This window comes from Ursus arctos, unplaced genomic scaffold, assembly GCF_023065955.2.
Source record: "Ursus arctos isolate Adak ecotype North America unplaced genomic scaffold, UrsArc2.0 scaffold_5, whole genome shotgun sequence".
Classification (NCBI taxonomy): Eukaryota; Metazoa; Chordata; class Mammalia; order Carnivora; family Ursidae; genus Ursus; species Ursus arctos.
The window spans coordinates 61,982,169-62,003,919 of NW_026623067.1; the positions used below are offsets into that span (position 1 = coordinate 61,982,169).

Sequence of the window (21,751 nt, forward strand, 5' to 3'; positions counted from 1 at the left end):
TTTTTAGAGAGTTAACCAAATCAAGGCATTCCATCAGTAGAAGCTGAAATGCCAAGTCCATGAAGTACTACATCTCAACTGCAAGTCAAACTGCAAGTCAACTGCAAGTCTTGATGTGAAAGTAAACCCTTCTCATATACCCCACCTCCACATTCCATTTTCCTCACTCTTCCCATTAGGTCTCATTAGCCAGAACTACATTATATCCCCATTCCTAACCCCATCATCTACAAACGGACTGTAGTTATTAACATTAGACCAGATTAACCTGGGGAGCAACATGGCTTCTTTAAAAGTATGTGGGTGCTCAATCCCTATAGAAAATCTGTTAGCAAGGAAGATCTTTTTCAGTGGGGGTCAGCTGTTTAAGACAGCTAACAGTGCTGCATTCTCCACATCACCTGGAAGATTCCATTCCATTCTATTCCATTCTCTACATGCACTGGGAGAATCTGTCTGATGTGACTACTTTGGAACTGTGGAATCTACTGAAGGCTTGCTACTTCCAGGAAGACTACAGTGATTTTAAGGTCTATCAGAAATTTGAAGTCAATACAAACACAACTAAATGGATAACTGAATGGAATAAAACTGGATGTTTCAAATTACATTATTAGTTTACATAAAATCATTATCTTTTCTAAGGTGAATATAGAAAACTATTAAGCAGCAAAATCACACAATTAAAGATTAATATAAATAACTGACTTGTCAGAAGACTGAAGTTCATTATTAAATGTATCCAGTAATAAGTAATAAGGCTAACACAGAGAAAAATGTAAGGAAACAAATGGATGATACAGACAAGAGAAATTACAACGATGTAAGTATCTATGGGAGGAAAAAAGCTCAGGAAGAAAGATGAAACTTAGCAGACAGACATGAGAAAAGGGCGGAAAAATGAATCACATTTCTTAACTTCTTAAACTCTAAGTCTCTCCTCCTAAAATTAAGTTGGTACATGTTGAAAGTCATAAAATACTTAAAATCATGAACATTCTGGGACTTGTAAAGATGGTGAAATAAAGACAGAGAATATCATCTCTTTCTGAAATGTAAAAAATGTGAAGAAAATAAAAATATTAAAACTAGCAAAAGATCAGTCAATAGTATTGCAACAAGAAGGTCACCATCTACTGGCACAAACTTTAAGTTTTTTTTAAAACAGCAGAGTCTAGAAAAACACATTCCTTGCTTTTTGAGAATGTTCATTAATAATCATCTCCTCCCCAAATTTAAATAGAAGAAAACAAAGAGGTTATTCTTATCTTTTCACTCTACTGAGGGCAGGTGGGGTGGTGAGGAGGGTTAGTGGTAGAAACAGGCAGTGAGCAGAAGCAGGTGGGAGAGTAAACAACAAAGCTGGCTCTCCCTGAAAGAGGCGAGGAGACTCTGAGGCAACTGTTCAAAAGAAACTTTTATGATAAGGAAACGTTTTGTATCAGCACTATCTAATACATTAGGCACTAGCCACATGTGACTATTGAGCACTTAATATGTGGCTAATGCAACTGAGGAACAGATTTTTCAATTTTAAATAGCTACATGTGGCTGGCACCTACTACAATGAACAGCACAGTTCTTGGATTAAACAATGAGTAAAGGACAATAATATAAAGATCAAGAATATTTCTCCAGAGAAATATACTAGGTGGCACAAATGCTAGTATAGGGCACTTAGGAAAATTCCAGAATAAGTGCTCAGGCATTATAAAAAAACAAAAACAGAAACAAAGCAAAACAAAAACCTTCAATCTCTGCTGAGGCTAAATTTACTATCCCACAAATTACTCCTTTCTCCAAATATGACATAAAATACACACAACTCAAATTGAAATTGAGAGGAAGAAACAAAACCGTCTTTCAGTGTGGTTGTCCAAAACTAAGAACTCATACTGTATCAGAACAAATGTCTGCACGAGACCTTCCCAAGGATTCACAATACAAAAAGAGCACAATAACTAAGTAACAAATTCACAGCACACATTAAAAAATGCAGAAGACAAATCATTCTGGGAAAAAAATATTCCCTATGTATCAAAAGTAAATTCTCCAAGAAGTTACTAAGATCATGAACTCAAGAAAACATAAGTTCAAAGATGAGATGATAAAATTATATAATAAAGAAAATGGAAGACTGAAACCTAAGTGAATAAAAGCCAAATCACTATCATTATCAAATTAAGTAAAAACTGTTAAAGATTAAAGGGATGCCTGGGTGGCTCAGTCGGTTAAGTGTCTGCCTTCAGCTCAGGTCATGAGCCCCAAGGTCCCATGATCAAGTCCTGTAGCCGTTCCTTGCTCAGCAGAGAGCCTGCTTCTCCCTCTGCCTGCTTCTCCCCCTGCTTGTGTGCTCTCTCTCTCTGACAAATTAATAAAAATCTCTGCCTTTTTTTTAATCTGTAAAGATTAGTAAGATTGCATCTCAGAGTGCATCATTCTATATGATCTACATATTCACTTTTTTATTATGTAGAATTTTTTTGAATTCTTTTCTTTGATCTTCCACGTTTTTTTTCTTGCTCCATTTGTCATTTATATGCTTCAGAAACACCACTCTATTTTACATCTTTCTCTACTTTCACCTTTTTAAAAAATTGCTTTAATGTTTGTCTTTTTATTTGCATTTTTATTATCTCAAGTCTTTTTATCAGTAATTTGATTTTCATTGATCTACTCTGTTTTGTTTTGGGGTTTTTGAGATTTTTTAAGATTTTTTTTTTAAGATTTTATTTATTTATTTGACAGAGAGGGAGAGCACGATGCAGGACTCGATCCCAGGACCCCGGGATCAGGACCTGAGCCAAAGGCAGATGTTTACCCCCAAATTAAAAATATTGTTAAAAAGAAACCTCATGAGGGGCGCCTGGGTGGCACAGTCGTTAAGCGTCTGCCTTCGGCTCAGGGCGTGATCCCGGCGTTATGGGATCGAGCCCCACATCAGGCTTCTCCACTGGGAGCCTGCTTCTCCCTCTCCCACTCCCCCTGCTTGTGTTCCCTCTCTCGCCGGCTGTCTCTATCTCTGTCAAATAAATAAATACAATCTTTTAAAAAAAAAAAACTTCATGAGTTAAAAATCCAAGCAAAAATAAATTATGAACAAGAAAAATAAGGACTCTTTAAGATAAATGTTTCATAACCAATGGAGGGAAGCGAGACCCCATTTCAGTATCTGCACACAGTCCATGGTTTCCCAATAAACTACATATTGAACTCTTCATCAATAGGTGCCTGGAAAAAGTCCCCAAAAACTTTTGTATTTGTATTGTTAAGCATGGATTCTACCATAATTCCTCACTACTGTTATTTAAAAATTTCACACAATAGTGAGACTCAAAAATAGTTCACTAGTAAGGTACAATACAAAATTTATTTTACAAAGAAAATTAACCTATAAAGAAAATTCAATAAAAAATAATCTCTAACATGTAGGTCCTGGATGACAGGACATAGTGCACTCCTTCCCCCTACCTTTGTATTTCAGAAAATTGCTAATCAAGAACGATGCATATGAATTTTGTGTTCTGATGAGTTATTTTATAGCTGTCCCTGAAAATCTTAAGAAATTTATCTCAAAATACTTTAAACAAAATTTTAACTTGGAACTTTCTTACACCTATCTAAGGTTTTATAACTGAAGTACAGATATATTGAGAGAAATAAAAGTAAATTCATCACTCCAAATTTCAAAATAGAATGCATACTGCCACTAAAATTATATTACCTGGATTCATAAGTAAAAAGTAACTCTGAGTACATAAAGTTTTAAGTTCTAAATCATGAAAGTAAAAAATTTTGATAATTCTTGCAAAACTGTCATCTCCTAGAGAAAGTTCCAACTTTTAAAGAGCTAGATTCATAAAATTAAAAACCTTTCTGTCAGTCCCCAGTGCCCAAGCTTTCTTTCAGTTTATAATTAACAACACTAAAGGTTTTTGGGTTTTTTTAATACTCTTAAAATTTACTTGGTGTTTTATAACATTTATTTTTTAAAATCCATTGTTTCTACCAAAACAACTTTAGTCTTAGAGATTTACATTAATGCTCCAAGTATTCTCCCATAATCAGCTTGAATGACAAAGAAAATATTTAAGGAATTTTATATCCTTGAAAATTATACAAACTTGACCTAGAATTAAAAAAAAAAAAAACAACCTACATGGACTGCAAAGAGTAAGGTAAAATTGAGAAAATAAAAATGCAAATATGCATTTTAGCAGTCTCTTGAATTTATTAACCTAAAAGGTTTAATTTCCATTTTCCTGCATCAGCTTTATTTATAAAATGTCGTGCCCTATAAATACGCTGTTATTTTCTATAGTCAAGCACCCTCTTAACAAATCTTCTCATTAATATGTAAATTTAAAGTCAATCGGTCTTCTCCCTGACAGCCCCATGAATTCCTAGTGCACTGTATAATCGGCTTTGACTTGGCATCCACTATTTATCATCAAAGATGTCAGTTAGAAAAATTATGGAAAATGCACTGCAATTGATATGACTGCAATCTACTTTGTCAACACTTAATTGTTCCTCAAATCATACATTTACATATAAACAGCCTAAATACTGATCTATAATGATGCAAATAAACTAAATTAAAAATCTCTTCTGCCCTGAAGAAGCTTGTTTGTATATGATGTGTTCATTTGAGAACTTATTGACAAAAACACGTTACATGAGCTCATCTCAAAAAGTATTTCTACTAATTTTCGATTCCTCAAAAAAACAATTTTGTTACCTTTCAAGCATATAAACATAAACAAATGTTTTAAAAATTAAATGAAAAACACAATTTTTCTCTTTGAAAAGCGAATTTAATTATACTTGTTACCTAATTGCAATGTCTAAACAGTATGGATTGGGGGGAGGCTTTGAAAATGGCTTCAACTAGAATGCAATAAGCAAAAAGAGAGTAACTTATTAAAGTAAGCAAAAAGATATTTTAATTTAAAAGTCAAGAGGTTTAAAAAAAAAAAAGGTCATGAGGTAATAGAAAATAAAGGAAAGACTGTTGACCTAGGGATCAGATTACTCTGTTTATATTCCTGGCTCCACATTTTATAAGCAATATCATCTTAGGGGGGTTGTTAAAATCTATACGCCTCAGTTTTGTCATCTATAAAATGGGTATAATAATTGCTACTGTCCAATCTCCAATAAAATACTATGTAAGTAGAGCAAAATAACAAATTGCTAAATTTAAAGTATCACGATGTTATTTTTCACATATTATCTTAGTACCGGAGAAAGAAATTCCTTGATTTTAATGAATTTGGTATGGATAGGCGGGTGTTTTTTTTTTTTACTTTAAATAACTTTTAAATCAATATATTATTTTAATGAAACTGTTTTCTCACTTGTAGAATCTTTCACTTCAAGATAAATAAATGGCCCTTTATATATCATAAAATGGTGTTTATACAGCATTTATATAAGTGACTCCTGCCTGTATGTAAAAGGGGATGAGGTGCTAGAATGAACACCTTTACACTCTACTAATTTCGTGAAAAAAATACATTCAAGACCTGATGGTAAAATAGGATTGTAACAAGAAAGCACTGACTACGACAGAATACTGTTCCACTTTGTCCTTCTATCCTATAGTATTCTTAGCAGGTCTTTACTACATGGTATGCTTTCTACAAACATGAGAAGTGAAAAATGAAAGCAGACAGGAATGCAGAATACTTCTAAGTTTCTTCCAGCTTTATAATTCAGCTTGCCAACTTTTTAAAAAAGATATTTACTTATTTATTTGAGAGACAGAGCACACGCTAGGGGGAAGGGGCAGAGGGAGAGGAGAAGCAGACGACCCACTGAGCAGAGCCCATGCGATGCAGGGCTCGATCCCAGGACCCTGAGATCATGACCTGAGCTGAAGGTAGATGCTTAACCGACGAGCCACCCAGGCACCCCCTTTAATTTAAATAAAAAATTTTAATTCTCAAAATTAAAATTACCATGTGTAGTCCTAAAAAGTTGGATGCAAAAGCCTCCAAGATTACAAGTGCCTGGGCTCCTCGCTGAAAAGTTGCTCGGTGAAACAGAATTCTAACAAGCCATACAGGAAGTCTGAGATGGGTTAACTCAAAAAGTAAGCATGGACATGGTCTAAAAAAATGATGATAATCCATCTGAACCTTAATTTTATAAAATATATTTGTACCAAAAGTTTAACATCTTGGACAATCTCTAACTTCTAATACTGCAATAAAGGATGACCCTTCCAAATCTTTCCTGCTGGTATGGAACAGAAGACATATGTATACAAAACAATAAAGGCCTGTTATCTTATTTTAGAATCAACTAATATCACTTTAAATTAATAAATAAAGTGAAATGTGTTATCCGAAGTAAAATTTACAACCACTAGAACAACTGAAATTTAACAGTTGCCACTAAATACCTCTAAGGGGTCAACCAAGAGGTTATAAGGAAGATTTCTATTTTATTTCACTGTGTGCCTGAATTCCTTCTATAATTAAAAAAAAATAGTTATAGTTACAGTTACACCCTTACAAATCTTCTATTTTACTAAGATTTTCTTCTTTTCTTTTCTTCCTTTAAGCCAAGGAATCTTTCTCAAAGGAAATCATATTTATAGCTGTATATGAAAGGCAGACAAAGATGAAGGCTGCTCTATCTGGAACACAGGCAAGAACCCAGGGAGCTGCAGAGTCTAGAGCACCACTGCCCCCTATGGTTGTTCCTGTGGCAGTGTTACAGCATCCTGAGGCCTGAGGTGCACATTTGAACACTAATGAATTAGTCTATCAACCACATAATCTAGAATAATGCTAAGGTCAGAGTGCAAATAAGTGGCAAAGGTAAGAAATTACTTAGCCCAGTTTCAGCGTACCCAGGATAAGGACCGGATTTCATCTCACGTTTGTAATAATTAATGTCCAAAGAATCCACATGTGAAAACACATGGAATACATGCATATAGACCCAACTTTTTAAATTACCTGTCAAAAGAGTAACTATATATGGTAGTACAACATTTACCTTCCTTGATTTGCAAATAGTTCTCAACATGAATTTTATCCAAAGTAAGATGAAATAAAATTCAAGGAACAGAAACACAAATAAATAGACAAACTATAAACACAGATTTTAAAGTCTCTTACATATTTTTAGGAGATATGGCAAGGAAAGATGTATTTTAACTCCAATTTCTACACAATAACAAAGCAAAGGATTATTTGTATAGAGATACTGAAAATGATTTGATGGTGATAGGAAAGTAAAATTTTAAATCTTATTAAATAGTGACAGTGGTTAGATAAGGCAAAATTACTTTATAACCTTCTAACAGGAAAAAAAATGTATCTGAACAGCACTCTGGAAAAGAACTGGCCAAAATCAAACAACTTATTACTAGTAACAAAAATCTCTTGTCAAAGTTATCATTTACATCAAAGGGCCAATACATTTGCAACATAGGCATGTTGTTGCATAATCCAGCAAAAGTGCCTTCAAGAGTTTACTTTGTTCAGTGACAAATAAACTTTATAAAAAAAAAAGCAATCATCAATTTAAGTGTCATATAGCATGAGATTTTTATATTTTAATAATTCAAAACAGATTTCAATTTTAAACAACCATAACACTTTCTTAATACTAAAATTAAGATGGAGTAGGTATTACAAATAGTCTTATGGATAAAGATATACCTTTTAAAAATTAAAAATACTTTTTAATACTAACAATACTAAATTACTGTAAAGAGCATCGATGAATATTTCAAACATTTAAACCACTTAAACATCTGAAAGCTTAACATGTCATCTAAAATACATATTATGAACATTCCTCCATTTTATATATTTTCCTCTCACTTTATTTCTAATTAACAAAAGTGAAATGAACTGAGCACTCAAATGTACTGAGCAACAAAAGTGTAGGTATGCATAAGTTTGTATACAAACCGTTATAATTGGGGTCTTTCTGGTCTTTTACTTTATAGGCAGTTGATTTTAAAAGTCTATACTACTACTTTTTCCTTTTTAATTGAAATATAAGTTGACACACGTTACATTAGTTTCAGGTATACAACATGGTGATCTGACAACTCTATACATTATGCTGTGCTCACCACAAGTGTACTACCATCACCATGCAGTACTTTTACAGTATCACTGAATATATTCCCTAAGCAGTTCCTTTCATCTCCATGATTTATTCGTTCCATAACTGGAAGCCTATTATCTCCCACTCCACACATTTTGCCCATCTTCCCACCCCCCACCTACTTTTTAAAAAGACAAAAAAGAAGTATCACAAGATTAGAATGAATGTGCTATTCTTGTAATATTTAATTTCTTTTTTTAAATGAGTTTAAAACTTACACTTAAATATTAAATATATACACAAAAAGATCTATATTTCAAACTATGTAATAAAATTTCCTCAACTATCAATTAAGTAAAAAGAAGGTATTAAGTATGCCTCTAATGTTAATATGCACTAAGAAAACAACTTCATTTTCACGTTTAATTATAAATTTTACAAAAATTCTATCAGCTTAAGTGAAAAATAGGAAAACAAACATTTTAAAATACAGAACTAGGAGAAGGTAGTTTAAAAGTTCAGCAATATTTACCTACAAAAGCAAGAAATTCTCTTAGGTATAAATTCACATGTGCTAGAATCACATTACCCACTTGCACAAGTGAGTCATTCGAACAGTTGAGACTTAAAGAAAGCAACTAATTTCAAAAAAAATCTATAATTTGGCAATATCACTGCAAACACTGTGCCAGGCAGACTCTGCTCCTAAGAAGGGCCTCTTGCCAAGTAACAAACTAAAAGTTTATAAACTATGCCATTAAGCATATATCAATCAGTGCCAAAATAATGAAAAATCATCCTTGATTTTTGTTTCTTGCTTTCCAAAAGAACATGAAAAAAAGGAGTCCTCCACAAATATGCAGATCTCTGTATTTTACAACTATACACATTTTTAAAAGCTCATCCATTTTCTTAGTATACTTTATAAATGGAAATCCATTCAACACTTACCTCCTTCCAAGGACTGACAAATTGTGTACGAGCATATCGAGTCAGCATGTGGATTATGACAACCTGTCCCCACTCTTCTACATCAACTAGTAAATTACAGAGCTTGCGGTAATTCTTGTGAATCAGATCTATTCTATCCGGGCATACTTCTTCAAAAGCCATCACAACACTGCCAGCTACCAGCTAGAAAAGGAAGAAATAGTAACTCATTAAAAAACATTTTCCCTCCATCAAAGATTCTACTCAAGCATTACAGAGATACATTCAGTGTTATGACAATATTTAAAGTATTCAGTTATCTGATTTAAAAAATGATTGTTCATGTATAAATAACAAATTTTAAGTGTCACTCCCTTAAAGAATCATTGCTCTAACATGTCTGAAAAGCTAGTACCTTCCTGAAATATTACAATTAGAAGTGTTAGTGTTAGAAATTCCAACAATTTTTTGTCAAGTTAAATTTTAATAAATTGTTCATAGATTCAACATATTTGTCATACACATTTTTCATTTTTAAAGCTAACCTAAGTTCCAATCAAAAGATTCATTATTTAGTATATAACAACATTCAGAAAAACAATCAAGACAATAACAAAGACCATATCAGGTCATTTTAAAATGAGAAAGACAATGAATTTATTTTAAAGTGTGTGAGGAACTCTTAAGTGTTTCTGGTACAAAATACTTTCAACTCTTCAACATTTTAATCCACCTGTTAATTTTTACCAATATTTCATTTACAAAGAAAACACACGTAGAATTTTAGTGCGTTATTATAACCTATGTAACAATGTATACAAGATGAAATAATGTATTACCAACAAAAGTCAGCTCTCTCCAAGACCAATTAATGAACCATAAATGCTGTTTTTGTAATTGTCATACTTGGGCAAACTGGTGAAATTAAGATATCTTTGGTATAAAGATACAAGCTAAGCAGAATACATAATACACAAATACTTCTATATATGTACCACTAATATATATGCAGTTAGCCAACAATATAATACTGTTGAAAAAATAAATTAATATCATATTCTTTCTAAACACTAGGGATCTTCATTTTAGTGTCTAAAATTTCCCCAATGACTTAAAATAAGCAATTAAATAGAAATGTAACTTATTGAAATGGTACTTTCTGAAAAATATTAGATACAATAATATTTGTATTTTTAGTGTTTGTCCCTCTACTTGGCTGACATTTAGTTTATTAATATGCAACCAACAATACAATTGAAAGAAAACAGCTCAGAATATAGACTTGCTATTATGCTAAACAAGTTTCTAGTCCTGTGGGGATTTTATGAATTACCAATCAGTATAAACGTGAAGCCGCATTTATTGACTCCAGCCCTGCCCATGTACTGGTGCCTGCTGGTCCCAGCATGAATGCACTTCAATCGAAAAAGCAAAGAATTGATTATTTGTGTGAACTAAATAAAAAATGTATTATACGTATAATTTCCTATTTGCTATTGATATGGAAAGGAAGTGAAGTTTATGTTTTCATCTTCACACTTTGATATCTTCTGCACAAATCACTCTCTGAAAATTATATTCTGTGATAATCATATTTCTAAACAGATTTAGTATAATTTAAAAATCTCTTCAAACAACTAAAGTTTATGACATCAAACTATAGAATAACTTAGTATTTGTGAAATCTGTCTATCCATAGATATATTTTATATATAGGCCATTCTTACAGTAACAGAAGATATACATATCTATTGATAAAGGATACATAAGTACAAAACTAAATAATAAGACTTAGAATAAAACAGTCCATGAAACTGAAATAGCAGTTCAACAAAGTTTCAATTTAAGAAATACTATGTAAAATCAAGTATTTTGCCTAAGCCTAGATTTTTTCCAAGTGTTTAATAGAGACACCAATTAAAAGAAAAATCAGCTACCAAATGTTATTAAATTTATTAAACTGAGTGCTATAGGTACAACATAATTCTAAAGTACTAACCGATAACATGAAAAAAAGAAAATACTTAAGTACAAATAAAGTTTAAGGAAACACAAAAATAATCAGAATATAAAATAAAGTACCCTTACAAAATAAAACTGACCATTTTAGGTATTTCATTGTATGGATTTAACGAACTGACCCAAGGTTAAATAACGCCAGAACTGATAATTTTGGTCTATTAAACGTTCGATATTCTATAAAACTCCAGAATTAAAATAAAATGATCTACTCAGATTTCAAAACCAAAAATATTGGTTTCCCAAAAACAGACAGTTAATTTCCATCTCACTGTGTCAATAGTAGCTTTTTATATAAGGGGAAAAATAAATCACTCCAACAAAACTAGCAATGAGCTCATCAAATTCAAATGCAGTTTTCCATTTATGTATTTTTTATATTAAAGCTATAAACATGGTTCATTTATCTTCCCTTGGTTGCCACGTTTTTCTGTGCTGTTGCTATGAACTTCAGCCATTAGCTGTGCTCCAAGGTAAACTACATGAACCATCAACAAAAGTGACACCCCATCTATGGAGTTCATATTTTCTCCAGATTATCTATGCTAGTTGACAAGCTGGTAATGAAAAAAATCACACTAAGCAAATGGTTCCTCTAATAACAATAAATTTTCTATAAAATTATGAAGGGTACAAAACGTTTCCTTGCATCTATTTTGTCATGAATTCTAATTAACGTTGCAAAAACCTGAGAGTGCTGGGTCATCACAAGAAGTGCATCAAGGTTTGATTGATAATATGGTATAAGTTGGCCAATGCTGCCAAGATTTTCTTCTCTTAAATTAATGGCCATCCAACCTGCCCTAATCATACAGCCCAAATGATATTCCCCTTCTTATTTCAATTTTCTTGAGGCATGGAAAACGGGAAAGATCAGTCATTTATCTTCTAATAGCTGGATAATAGATCTATCACAATAAAACATCTGCACAAAATCAGAGATATGGGGTTTTTTTCACAACAGTGAAGCTTTTACCAACATTAAGTCAATAACTTATAAAACGGTGTCTTACCCCCATAGTTTAGTTATAACTACCAATATATTCATTAAACATCATTTTGTAGCTAAATTAAGGAGAAACTCTGTCATAAAAAATATATAAACAACTGAGTTTTTCAGTAAGCATTGACCTAATCTGTTTTCGTAAGAAACTCTGTTTTCTATTAGAACGCTAAAGCTATCCAAAGGATTTCTTTAAAATTAACCTGAAAGAAATAGGAAATAAATACCACCTTGTTTTTGAGGTGTTCTAAATAAGACTGTCCACTGCTATGCTTACAGTGCTCAACAAATATGGATTTCTACCTCTTAAAGACAAACCAGAGAAAGCATTATAAATTTTAAAAATAAATTTGTAACTGAACATCAGAAAAGGTGTGTTTAGAATATGCTAAATAGGGAATATAAGAGGTTACCGGTAAATCCAGGAATATACAATGAAGAAATTATATAAAGAAAAGTTGTAACAGCTGATTGGGGATAATGGAACATTAATAAAATACTCCCTTTTAATTTTACTGACTATAGTTGTGGGGTGCCTTTCAAAATTTATAGATAACCTTTAAACAACAGTTACCTAAGTAGCCCTAAAATGCTCTTCCAGTTATCTTACCATAACAATATCTCTCAACCCTACAGGACATATTTTTAGAAAAGGACTATTTTTATGACAAATATTGATCTTACTCTAGTAAAATGGACAAAGCATTCTATTCTAATATGTTTATATTTCCAACTTTCCTTAAAATGAGAATTATAGAACTCACTGTCTTTGAGATCTTAACTGTCAGAAAGTCTTCTCTTTAGGCTAAAAGAAGCAACAGAACATGTATCTCAAAGTCAAAATGTTAAGTGAAGAAAAATTTTAAATACATTAACATCTTTCAAATTTGTATTTATCAGCAGCAATAGCAATGTTAAAATCATGACAGTGATCCCAAAAAGCTCCTGCTGATAACAAATAAATTCCTTTTCAAAATGTGGAAGTAAATGAGAAGTGCACAGTTAACTGGGAAATTTTTAAACAAAAATGATTTGGGATTCTTACTGTTTCATTTTTATTTTATTTATTTATTTGAGAGAGACAGAGACAGAGCGAGCATGAGCAGGTGGGAGGGGCAGAGGGAGACGGAGAAGCAGACTCCTCACTGAGCAGGGAGCTGACGTGGAGTTCGATCCCAGCACCCTGAGATCATGACCTGAGCCGAAAGTAGATGCTTAACCTACTGAGCCACGCAGGTGCCCTGATTCTTACTGTTTTAAATGTCAATACTGACATTATTAATTTTGGGGAGGAAGGAAATACACCTGTCTTCCTTCAATAAAAAATTACAAGAGACAAAGTAATAATAAAAACAAGATCCGTAAATATATGCATAAATGTCAGAATAAACCTTTCTACAAGATTATAATCATACAAAGGAAAAAAATTATCACAAAATGTTCTTATAATTAATTTAAATAATGGGTAGGCAAGTTACAATACCTGGGTAAATCTGAATCTCCCAAACCAAACCCAGAAAAATCAAAGATGAAAACCTATGTCCTAAGCATAACTAAAAAACAGAGAAACTCCAAACTTCAAATTACATGTAAGTAGAGAGTTATCTCTCAAGCTTATATCATAGAACTTCACAAAGACCTATGGCAGTCCGGAAAAAACTGCCCATAACAAAGCCATTAGGAGTTGGTGGAAAGCAAAAGAGGGCACTAAAATCAATAGGAGAAAGAAAAAGAGTGCTCTAAAGTGTAATACTGCATAAGATTCCTGGGGGGTCCAGCAGACTACAAAGAAGAAATTTCAAGAGGGTAGGAGGTGGAGGAAGTATTCAATGAGACTACCTTGGAAAAGAAAATTTTCAAGAAGATAACAGTTAAAAAATGAGGTAGAGGAAAAGGAGTCCCTTAGAAACTATAAGGTGACAGAAAAAAGAGGAGGAAATTTAGGATCCTGAAAGAACAACAATAAATAAATATAAATAACTTTAGGACACACACCACTTCCTATGGATGCTCTCCCTCAAAAAAGCCAACTAATAGAAAAGCATACTTTGCTATTTTGACAGAAAGGGTGTTCTTATACAAAGAATTCTGCACGCTACCTCAAACTCAAACCACTAGCCCTGTCCAAATAAGTGTAAAGATGTAAGTAATCTACACGTATTGAAAACAGAAAGTGAAAATCAAAACAATTCAACCGAAGAAAAGTACCCACAAAAAAATTAATGATGAAGCAAAAGAAAACTATCCAACACAACACTCCAAATTAAAGTAAGCACCCTCAAAGAAGCATCTGAGAATCAGAAAAATGAGTATGAATCAGAAATTCATAAAAGACAACAGAAATAAACAAAAGACATCAGAAAGAAATGAAACAGAACCTGATGAAACCAGGAAAGAAACCGAGAGGGGAATAAAATAATCACACATGATGATTAAGTTGCAAGATGTCCTTGCAAGAAAACAGCTGAATGAACATTTAGTAAGGGGAAATTAAAGAAAAGCAGAAAAAGAACCAAGTGAACAGAAATGAGGTAAAGAAAGAAGTAAAAAGTTTAGAGAGACAGTGGTTGAAATGTAAGACAGGCAAAGAAGATCCAACCTACATAAAATTGAAGTCCCTAAAGAAATAAAAGTAACTGAACAGAATTAATGTTTAAAACCATAATCTAAAAAAAAAAAAAAAAAAAAAACACTTTGCCAGAAATAATGTAAGTTCTGAATCTACAGTTTTAAAACGTTCACTGAATACCAGGAAAAAACTGACCCACATCAAGTAACCCTGAGACACCATTTAAAACTATCACATTTCAAAGACAGAAAATCATCAGGGTCAGTATCTTACTTAATGCAGACACATTACAGGCACTTCCTTTAGATTAAAACAAGACAAGTATGCTCACCATCTCCACCACTACTAGTACACAAGTATGTAATTACACAAGAGAAATTAGTTAGTCATAAGAATTGGAAAAGAAGAAGTAAAATCACTCTATTGGCAGGTGATATATTTTCTAGAATAAACAATGGAGAATGAATGATATAACTAAATCAGACAAAAGAACTTGGTAAAGAAGCAAGATATAAAATTACCATACAGAAAATCAAGAGCTTCTTGATATACCAATATAACAAGTTCAACAATATAAGGATGAAGCAATTTCAATTTACAGTAACATCAAAGAAGTCAGACTACATATTAATATAACTCTAAACCAATATTTAATTCAATTAGCAATCCCCCTCTCACTACTCCCCACAAAGGTACATGCTAGCAATTTTGAAACACTTGCTCTTCATCTTGAGACTGAATAAGTAAGTAAATGTATTGAGGATAATGAGAGCCACATTTTTTAATGTTGGAGAAAGAAGCTGAAAAGGTAGGAGGCTAGAAGGAACCCTGTACTATTGTACTGGAATTAGAGGCATCAGTGTAAACTACTGCCACTTAACACAGATAGAAAGACAGAGATACATGTCTTTTGAGTAAAAAAAAAAACATATAAACATGTAACACTTCAGGAAAAAGGAGTCCCTCATAAGTGACAGATCATCAAAGCTCCCCTAAGATCTACCTGCGAACACTGAATATGACATATACCATTTGGGAAGCGAAGTGATAAAAATGATAATAAACAGCTAATTTACTATCACCAAAAAAAAAAAACAGTAATTACTAATTACTATGACTAAAAAAATGGTAGTAAACATCGAATTACTATAACCTAATTACTATCACCAAATTAATTCCACAATCATTTGACAAATATTATATACCTACTATGAACAAGTACTCAATGTTTTCTACTGTACTTTGGAAATAAATGGTCAGAAATTAATAACCAACTGTTGCAAATTTACAAAGAAATTATCCTTTACATTCTTTTTTCAGTCATTTATTTCTTATTTGGAATATGTATTAACCCCCTTTTATGGTGTCAGGTGCTATGATCAGGGTTATATATACAACAGCCCTTCACAACAAATAAAACTTTATAGATTAAAAATTACAAGGTATACAAATTTGGAAACTGCAACTTATGAAGGCTTCATATATAGCTACCAAGGGGTAGAAGTTCAGACAGAAACCCAATTCTGTCTTATTACAAAGATTGTAATTTTCACCTGTGACTAATCTTTTTAGGAAGAGCACACATTATAAATGGAGATTTCGTTCCTGAGCCATGCAACAAATTTCTTTTAGTCTATAATGTAACAGAAATCGTGGTAAACTACATTAAAATAAAGTATCTGTTTCTTATAGATCTTACTATATTCTCCACAGTCCTTGGCAAATGTCTTGCACGTCAAAAAAACTAAATGTTTTTGTATTATTACTAAAATCAAGTTAATTATAATACCAATAATACTGATGCCACATCTGGGTCCTAGAAGCAGATAACAAGTATACCATACAGAAGACAAAAAGAAATCAAATTTCTTTTCTGCCTTCATTTATTGGGCAAATCCTTATTTACTTACCTCCTACATTATATCAAGCACTATAGAGGAAATACAATGACGATTTCTGCTACATTATAGACTAAATTTGCTGAATGGCTTAGGAATGAAATCCCCAACAATAATTTCATGTATAATATAATATTTTCAAAGTACATAGTGGGGAAAAAAGTACTTAGTGAAAAACTCATTAAAGGAAGTAAACTGTTCAAAAGAACGTATTCGCTTAATGTAAATAGAAAGCAGTAAAGGAGGAAAGAGGGACAAAAAAGACGTGAGACAGAAAAGTAAAGAGCAGCTATAAATCCAACTATTCAATAACATTAAATGTAAATGGATTAAACAATCTAATCAAAAGCCACATATTGTCACAGTGGATTAGAAAACAATATCCAACTATATGCTGTCTACAGGAGATACACATTGGATTCAAAACTACCAACAGGCTGAGAGTAAAAGCAAAGAGATATATCATGTAAAGAGCAACCATAAGAAGGCAAAATAGCTGTACTTCTATCAGACAAAATAGGCAGATCCCGTGGGTCATCACTATTCCTAGATCTCATTATCACAATACAAAAAGAATGGGAGTGGGGAAGGGAGGGGGAGGAGATTAAGTACATTCACAAAAGATGACTCATATTAGCCAGTAAGATCACTCTTACCAGCAATAAAACAGTCCTACAAATAAAAAAATGTTTTAGAATATTTTTTTTAAAAACACATTTATAATACTCCTCTAATTTTTTAATATTGCTTTAATACTTACTGATACTTTATTTTAAAACAACTACTTGTTCCCACGTGATTCAGCCTTTAAAAATTCTAATAAATCATTGCTTGAAATAAAAACTTTTGCATGCAAAGCAGTCAAAAATTTAGCCACAGATTAAAGAAAGGATTTTCCCCCCAATTTGTTCTTCTGATTCCAGATGAAAAAACACGTAACAAGCTAAAATTCTAAATACAACATTTCTCTTTATAAACACATTTTTATTCTTCAAGGATTTTAATGAACTCCATTAATATTTATACCACTTCAAAATCAATAAAAATAATTACACCACATATACAATGGCAAAATGATACTATGTAAATAAAACACAATTTTACTTTGACATAAAAAGGTTATCACTTACTGTGCTTTTATCCTTTAGAAGTTTTTCAATTACTTCAATTAACATTTCCTTCTGCTCTGGATCAAGGCTAAAACATAAAAAGAAAAGAACATACATTAAATGTTTTCCCTTTAACTCAAATTTTAAATGAAGCTAATGATTTCAAGAATATTAAAAAAAAAATTTTAGGGGGGAGGGAGAGCAAGAATTATGTAAAGATGGAAACAAAACAAATCTGAAATAAAATGGGATGTTTTTTCTCCCAAATGTGTCCTATCTTTCTTTTTAAAGTTGCTCATATTAATTACACCCAGACACTAATTCCATTAAGAAAGCATTCAAATATCAACTTCACTTCCAAAAAATAGTTGGAAAATCTTAAAAAAGTAATTATAAGTAGATAAATAATGAATTCTTTTTTTAACTGAGGGAAAAAAGTAACAGAACAACGATTTTTGACTAGGGATACATAATGGTCAAAAACAACTAGCGAATTCCCAAGTAAGAATCTTCTATCATTTCAGTTCAGTAATAGAGACATGCATTACCAAACCTGCCATCTAAAACCCAAAAAATTTGAGCAAAGGCTTACATATATACAGAAGTAAGAAATGCATCCTATTAGAGGCTCTAAGCACTAAAATATTGATAACAATATAACTTCTTCCTAACATGGAATTCAACTGTTGTCCATTTACTGTGAAGCTGAAGAATAATTATACAAAGACAAATAAGACAGTCTAGTAAAGAAAGCCCTAAACATAATCATTCAACAGAAATATGTATAAGGGATAACAGGAATAAAATGAGCACCAATGGAGGATGAAGGACTATGGAGGGTTTCTTACAGGAAGTGACATCTCCGATGAATCTTAACAATTTGGCTTTAACTGAAAAAAGGAGAAAATTCTCTAGGTCAAGACTAAACAAATGGTTACAATTTAAAAACATTTTATGTAGAGTACTAACAGGCAGTACTGAGCTATTAGACGATAAATTCCAGGCAAGGAGAATAAGGGTTGGGGCTGGAGAGGTAAAATGGGGTCCAGTGATGGACTTCTATCTGTCACAGTGAGCTTGGATCCTATTCTGCAAGTATATAAGCAAGAAGAGATAGTGATAAGTGTGATATAACTTTGTCTGACAGTTAACCTAAGAAAATGAATTTTTACTTTTTACACACTTATATAAGTTTATTGCTAACTATTATAATTATCTGAACAAACATTTTAATTCTTTCAAATTCTAGGTCCAGTCTCCCTTCTTCAAGCAGTCTTTCCTAACTAATCCCACTTCATTACAAATCTTTATATTTTGAAGCCCTACATGATAATCTCTGAGCCATAGCCTATCAAAGTCATGGTTAGTATGCTTCCTATATACATATATATCATATGCTAATATCTTATTTAATTATAGATTGCCTTTAATTATTTGTCATTGGTTTGATTTTTTTTCCCCTCAAATATGTGGTAATACATCCTCTACCATTTTCACACATCTTACACATATAACCCAACACCAAAACACAAAATGATCTTGACAAAAGCTTGTGGAATCAATGGTAACAGAAAATAATACCAAATTATTATAGATAATAACTCTTTCACTTAGGCAATATGTTTTCCACAAGGATTAAGGCATTGTATGATATTTTAATAAATATCACATAAATACAGTATCATGCTGCATTTCAAAATCAGCATTTTAAAATTCGATAAAATAGCTCTATAAAAGAATCAGACAAGGAAGGGAACATCAGGGCCAAAGATGAAATAAAGGAGAACAAAGTGCATTGATAGGTATTTACCCCAAAGATACAAATGCAGTGATCCGAAGGGACACCTGCACCCCAATGTTCATAGCAGCAATGTCCACAACATCCAAACCTTGGAAAGAGCCCAGATGTCCATCGACAGATGAATGGATAAAGAAGATGTGGTATATATACACACACACACACACACACACACACACACACACACACACACACAAAATGGAATACTACTCAGCCATCAAAAAATGAAATATTGACATTTCTAACGATGTGGATGGAACCAGAGGGTATCATGCTAAGCAAAGTAAGTCAATCAGAGAAAGAGAATTACCATTTGATTTTACTCATATGTGGAACTTAAGAAAAAAAACAGAGGATCATAGGGGAAGAGAAGGAAAAATAAAACAAAATGAAACCAGAGAGGGAGACAAACCATAAGAGACTCTTAATCACAGGAAATAAACTGAGGGTTGCTGGAAGGGAGGGGGTGGAGAGATGGGGTTACTGGGTGATGGACATTAAGGACACATGATGTAATGATGAGCACTGGGTATTATGTAAGACTGACGAATCACTGACCTCTACATCTGAAAATAATAATACGCTATATGTTAAACAATTGAATTGAGGGGCGCCCGGGTAGCGCAGTCATTAAGCGTCTGCCTTCGGCTCAGAGCGTGATCCCAGAGTTCTGGGATCAAGCCCCACATGAGGCTTCTCGCTGGGAGCCTGCTTCTTCCTCTCCCACTCCCCCTGCTTGTGTTCCCTCTCTTGCTGGCTATCTCTCTCTGTCAAATAAATAAATAAAATCTTAAAAAAAATAAAATAAAATAAAATAAATAATTGAATTGAAATAAAAAATAGAATAAAAAATATTTAAGAAATTTAAAAAAAGAACACAGTGAATTAAGAGGATAATACACTTAAGACTCTACCCTACAATAAACAGTAAAAAATCTTAATTTTCTAACAATATACATGTGTATGTACATGAGAGATATACTACATAAATGAGAATTCAAATTCCATTCATTTTTAAGTTATAAAATTTAAGTTATAAAAGTTATCTGTAAAATTATCACAGGCCCTAATAGGCTCACAAGTAAAAACCAGCATAGGGTCTCTATAACCAAAATAAAGTTAAAGATGTCTAAAGAATGTTTGTCGGGGGGCGCCTGGGTGGCGCAGTCGTTAGGCGTCTGCCTTCCGCTCAGGGCGTGATCCCAGCGTTCTGGGATCGAGCCCCACATCAGGCTCCTCCTCTGGGAGCCTGCTTCTTCCTCTCCCACTCCCCCTGCTTGTGTTCCCTCTCTCGCTGGCTGTCTCTGTCAGATAAGTTAATAAAATCCTTAAAAAAAAAAAAAAAAAGTGTTTGTGGGGAGAAAAACTGTCACTGGGTTTACTTAGTGTAAGTACAGACTAACTGTAAGAGCTAATCAGAGAAGCCTCCATGGGGTGTAATGTTCCACATACCATTAGAGATCGTTGGCATTATTAACAAAGCACCTACCTGTACAATTTCTGTATTGCATGGGCTGCATTCTTCCTAACATATGGTGATAAATCAGCAGAAGCCTCCTTAATAGCAAGCATCATAATAGGTACAATAATTGGTACTCTAATACTTGACAGAACTCTCAAAGCACTTGCACGGATTAGTTGATTTGGGTCCTGAAAAAGTTCAAAAATATTCATCAAAATTTCAAGTTTAACATTTCAATGACATCTTTATGACACAGCTAATTGGTGTTCACAGGGTACAATATCACAATAGGAAAAAAGCTACTTAAAGAATTAGTATATAGAAATGGGTTAAGGAAAAAGAGTTAAATAAATGTTTACTTCTCTGAATAATGTTTAAACAAGAAAAGTAATTGTTATAATTCTAGTTGATCATTCATTACTAAACATGTTAGGTTTTTAGAGTTTCACAATGACAAAATGCTACAAGCTATAAATTTTATCTTTAAAAAGTCATGTCCTCTCATTACACACTTTGAACAACTAGTTGGTATAATGATGAAGAGTTCTTTGATGCATGATAATGATTAAATAGAACATAAAGGAACCTACAGAAAATGAAACACACTGGGAAAGGTCTAGTTGGTCATATATATTATTTTCTAAGGACACTGACTAGGCAATGTGAGAGGCCTTTCAACTCCTTCAAAACACTACTGTGCTATTTAGATTATTGCTCCAGTTCTTTAAATCACACACCTTCAACTTCACACAAACCTTGTAGCTATTTGCTGGCTCAGTCTATTATTTACCTTTAGAGCTCGCTGGAAAGTGCTTATGGACAAGAGTGCCAGATCCTGCTGTTCTTCAGCATACCGGACCAGGTAAACATATACTAACTTCTTGATC

General features: G+C 32.7%; 1 protein-coding gene across 3 annotated transcripts in view; it reads right to left on the minus strand.

Annotated features, from left to right (window-relative positions):
• Nucleotides 1-21,751, minus strand: part of AP3B1 (adaptor related protein complex 3 subunit beta 1) — a 248,578-nt gene that overhangs the window by 169,246 nt on the left and 57,581 nt on the right. For all 3 annotated transcript variants that reach the window (XM_044384102.3, XM_026498740.4, XM_057307051.1), the window contains exons 4-7: nt 21,655-21,750; nt 20,892-21,052; nt 17,626-17,692; nt 9,028-9,210 (exon numbers count right to left, since the gene is read on the minus strand). In XM_044384102.3, coding sequence (XP_044240037.1) covers nt 9,028-9,210; nt 17,626-17,692; nt 20,892-21,052; nt 21,655-21,750 — 507 coding nt within the window. The remainder of the gene's footprint in view (nt 1-9,027; nt 9,211-17,625; nt 17,693-20,891; nt 21,053-21,654; nt 21,751) is intronic.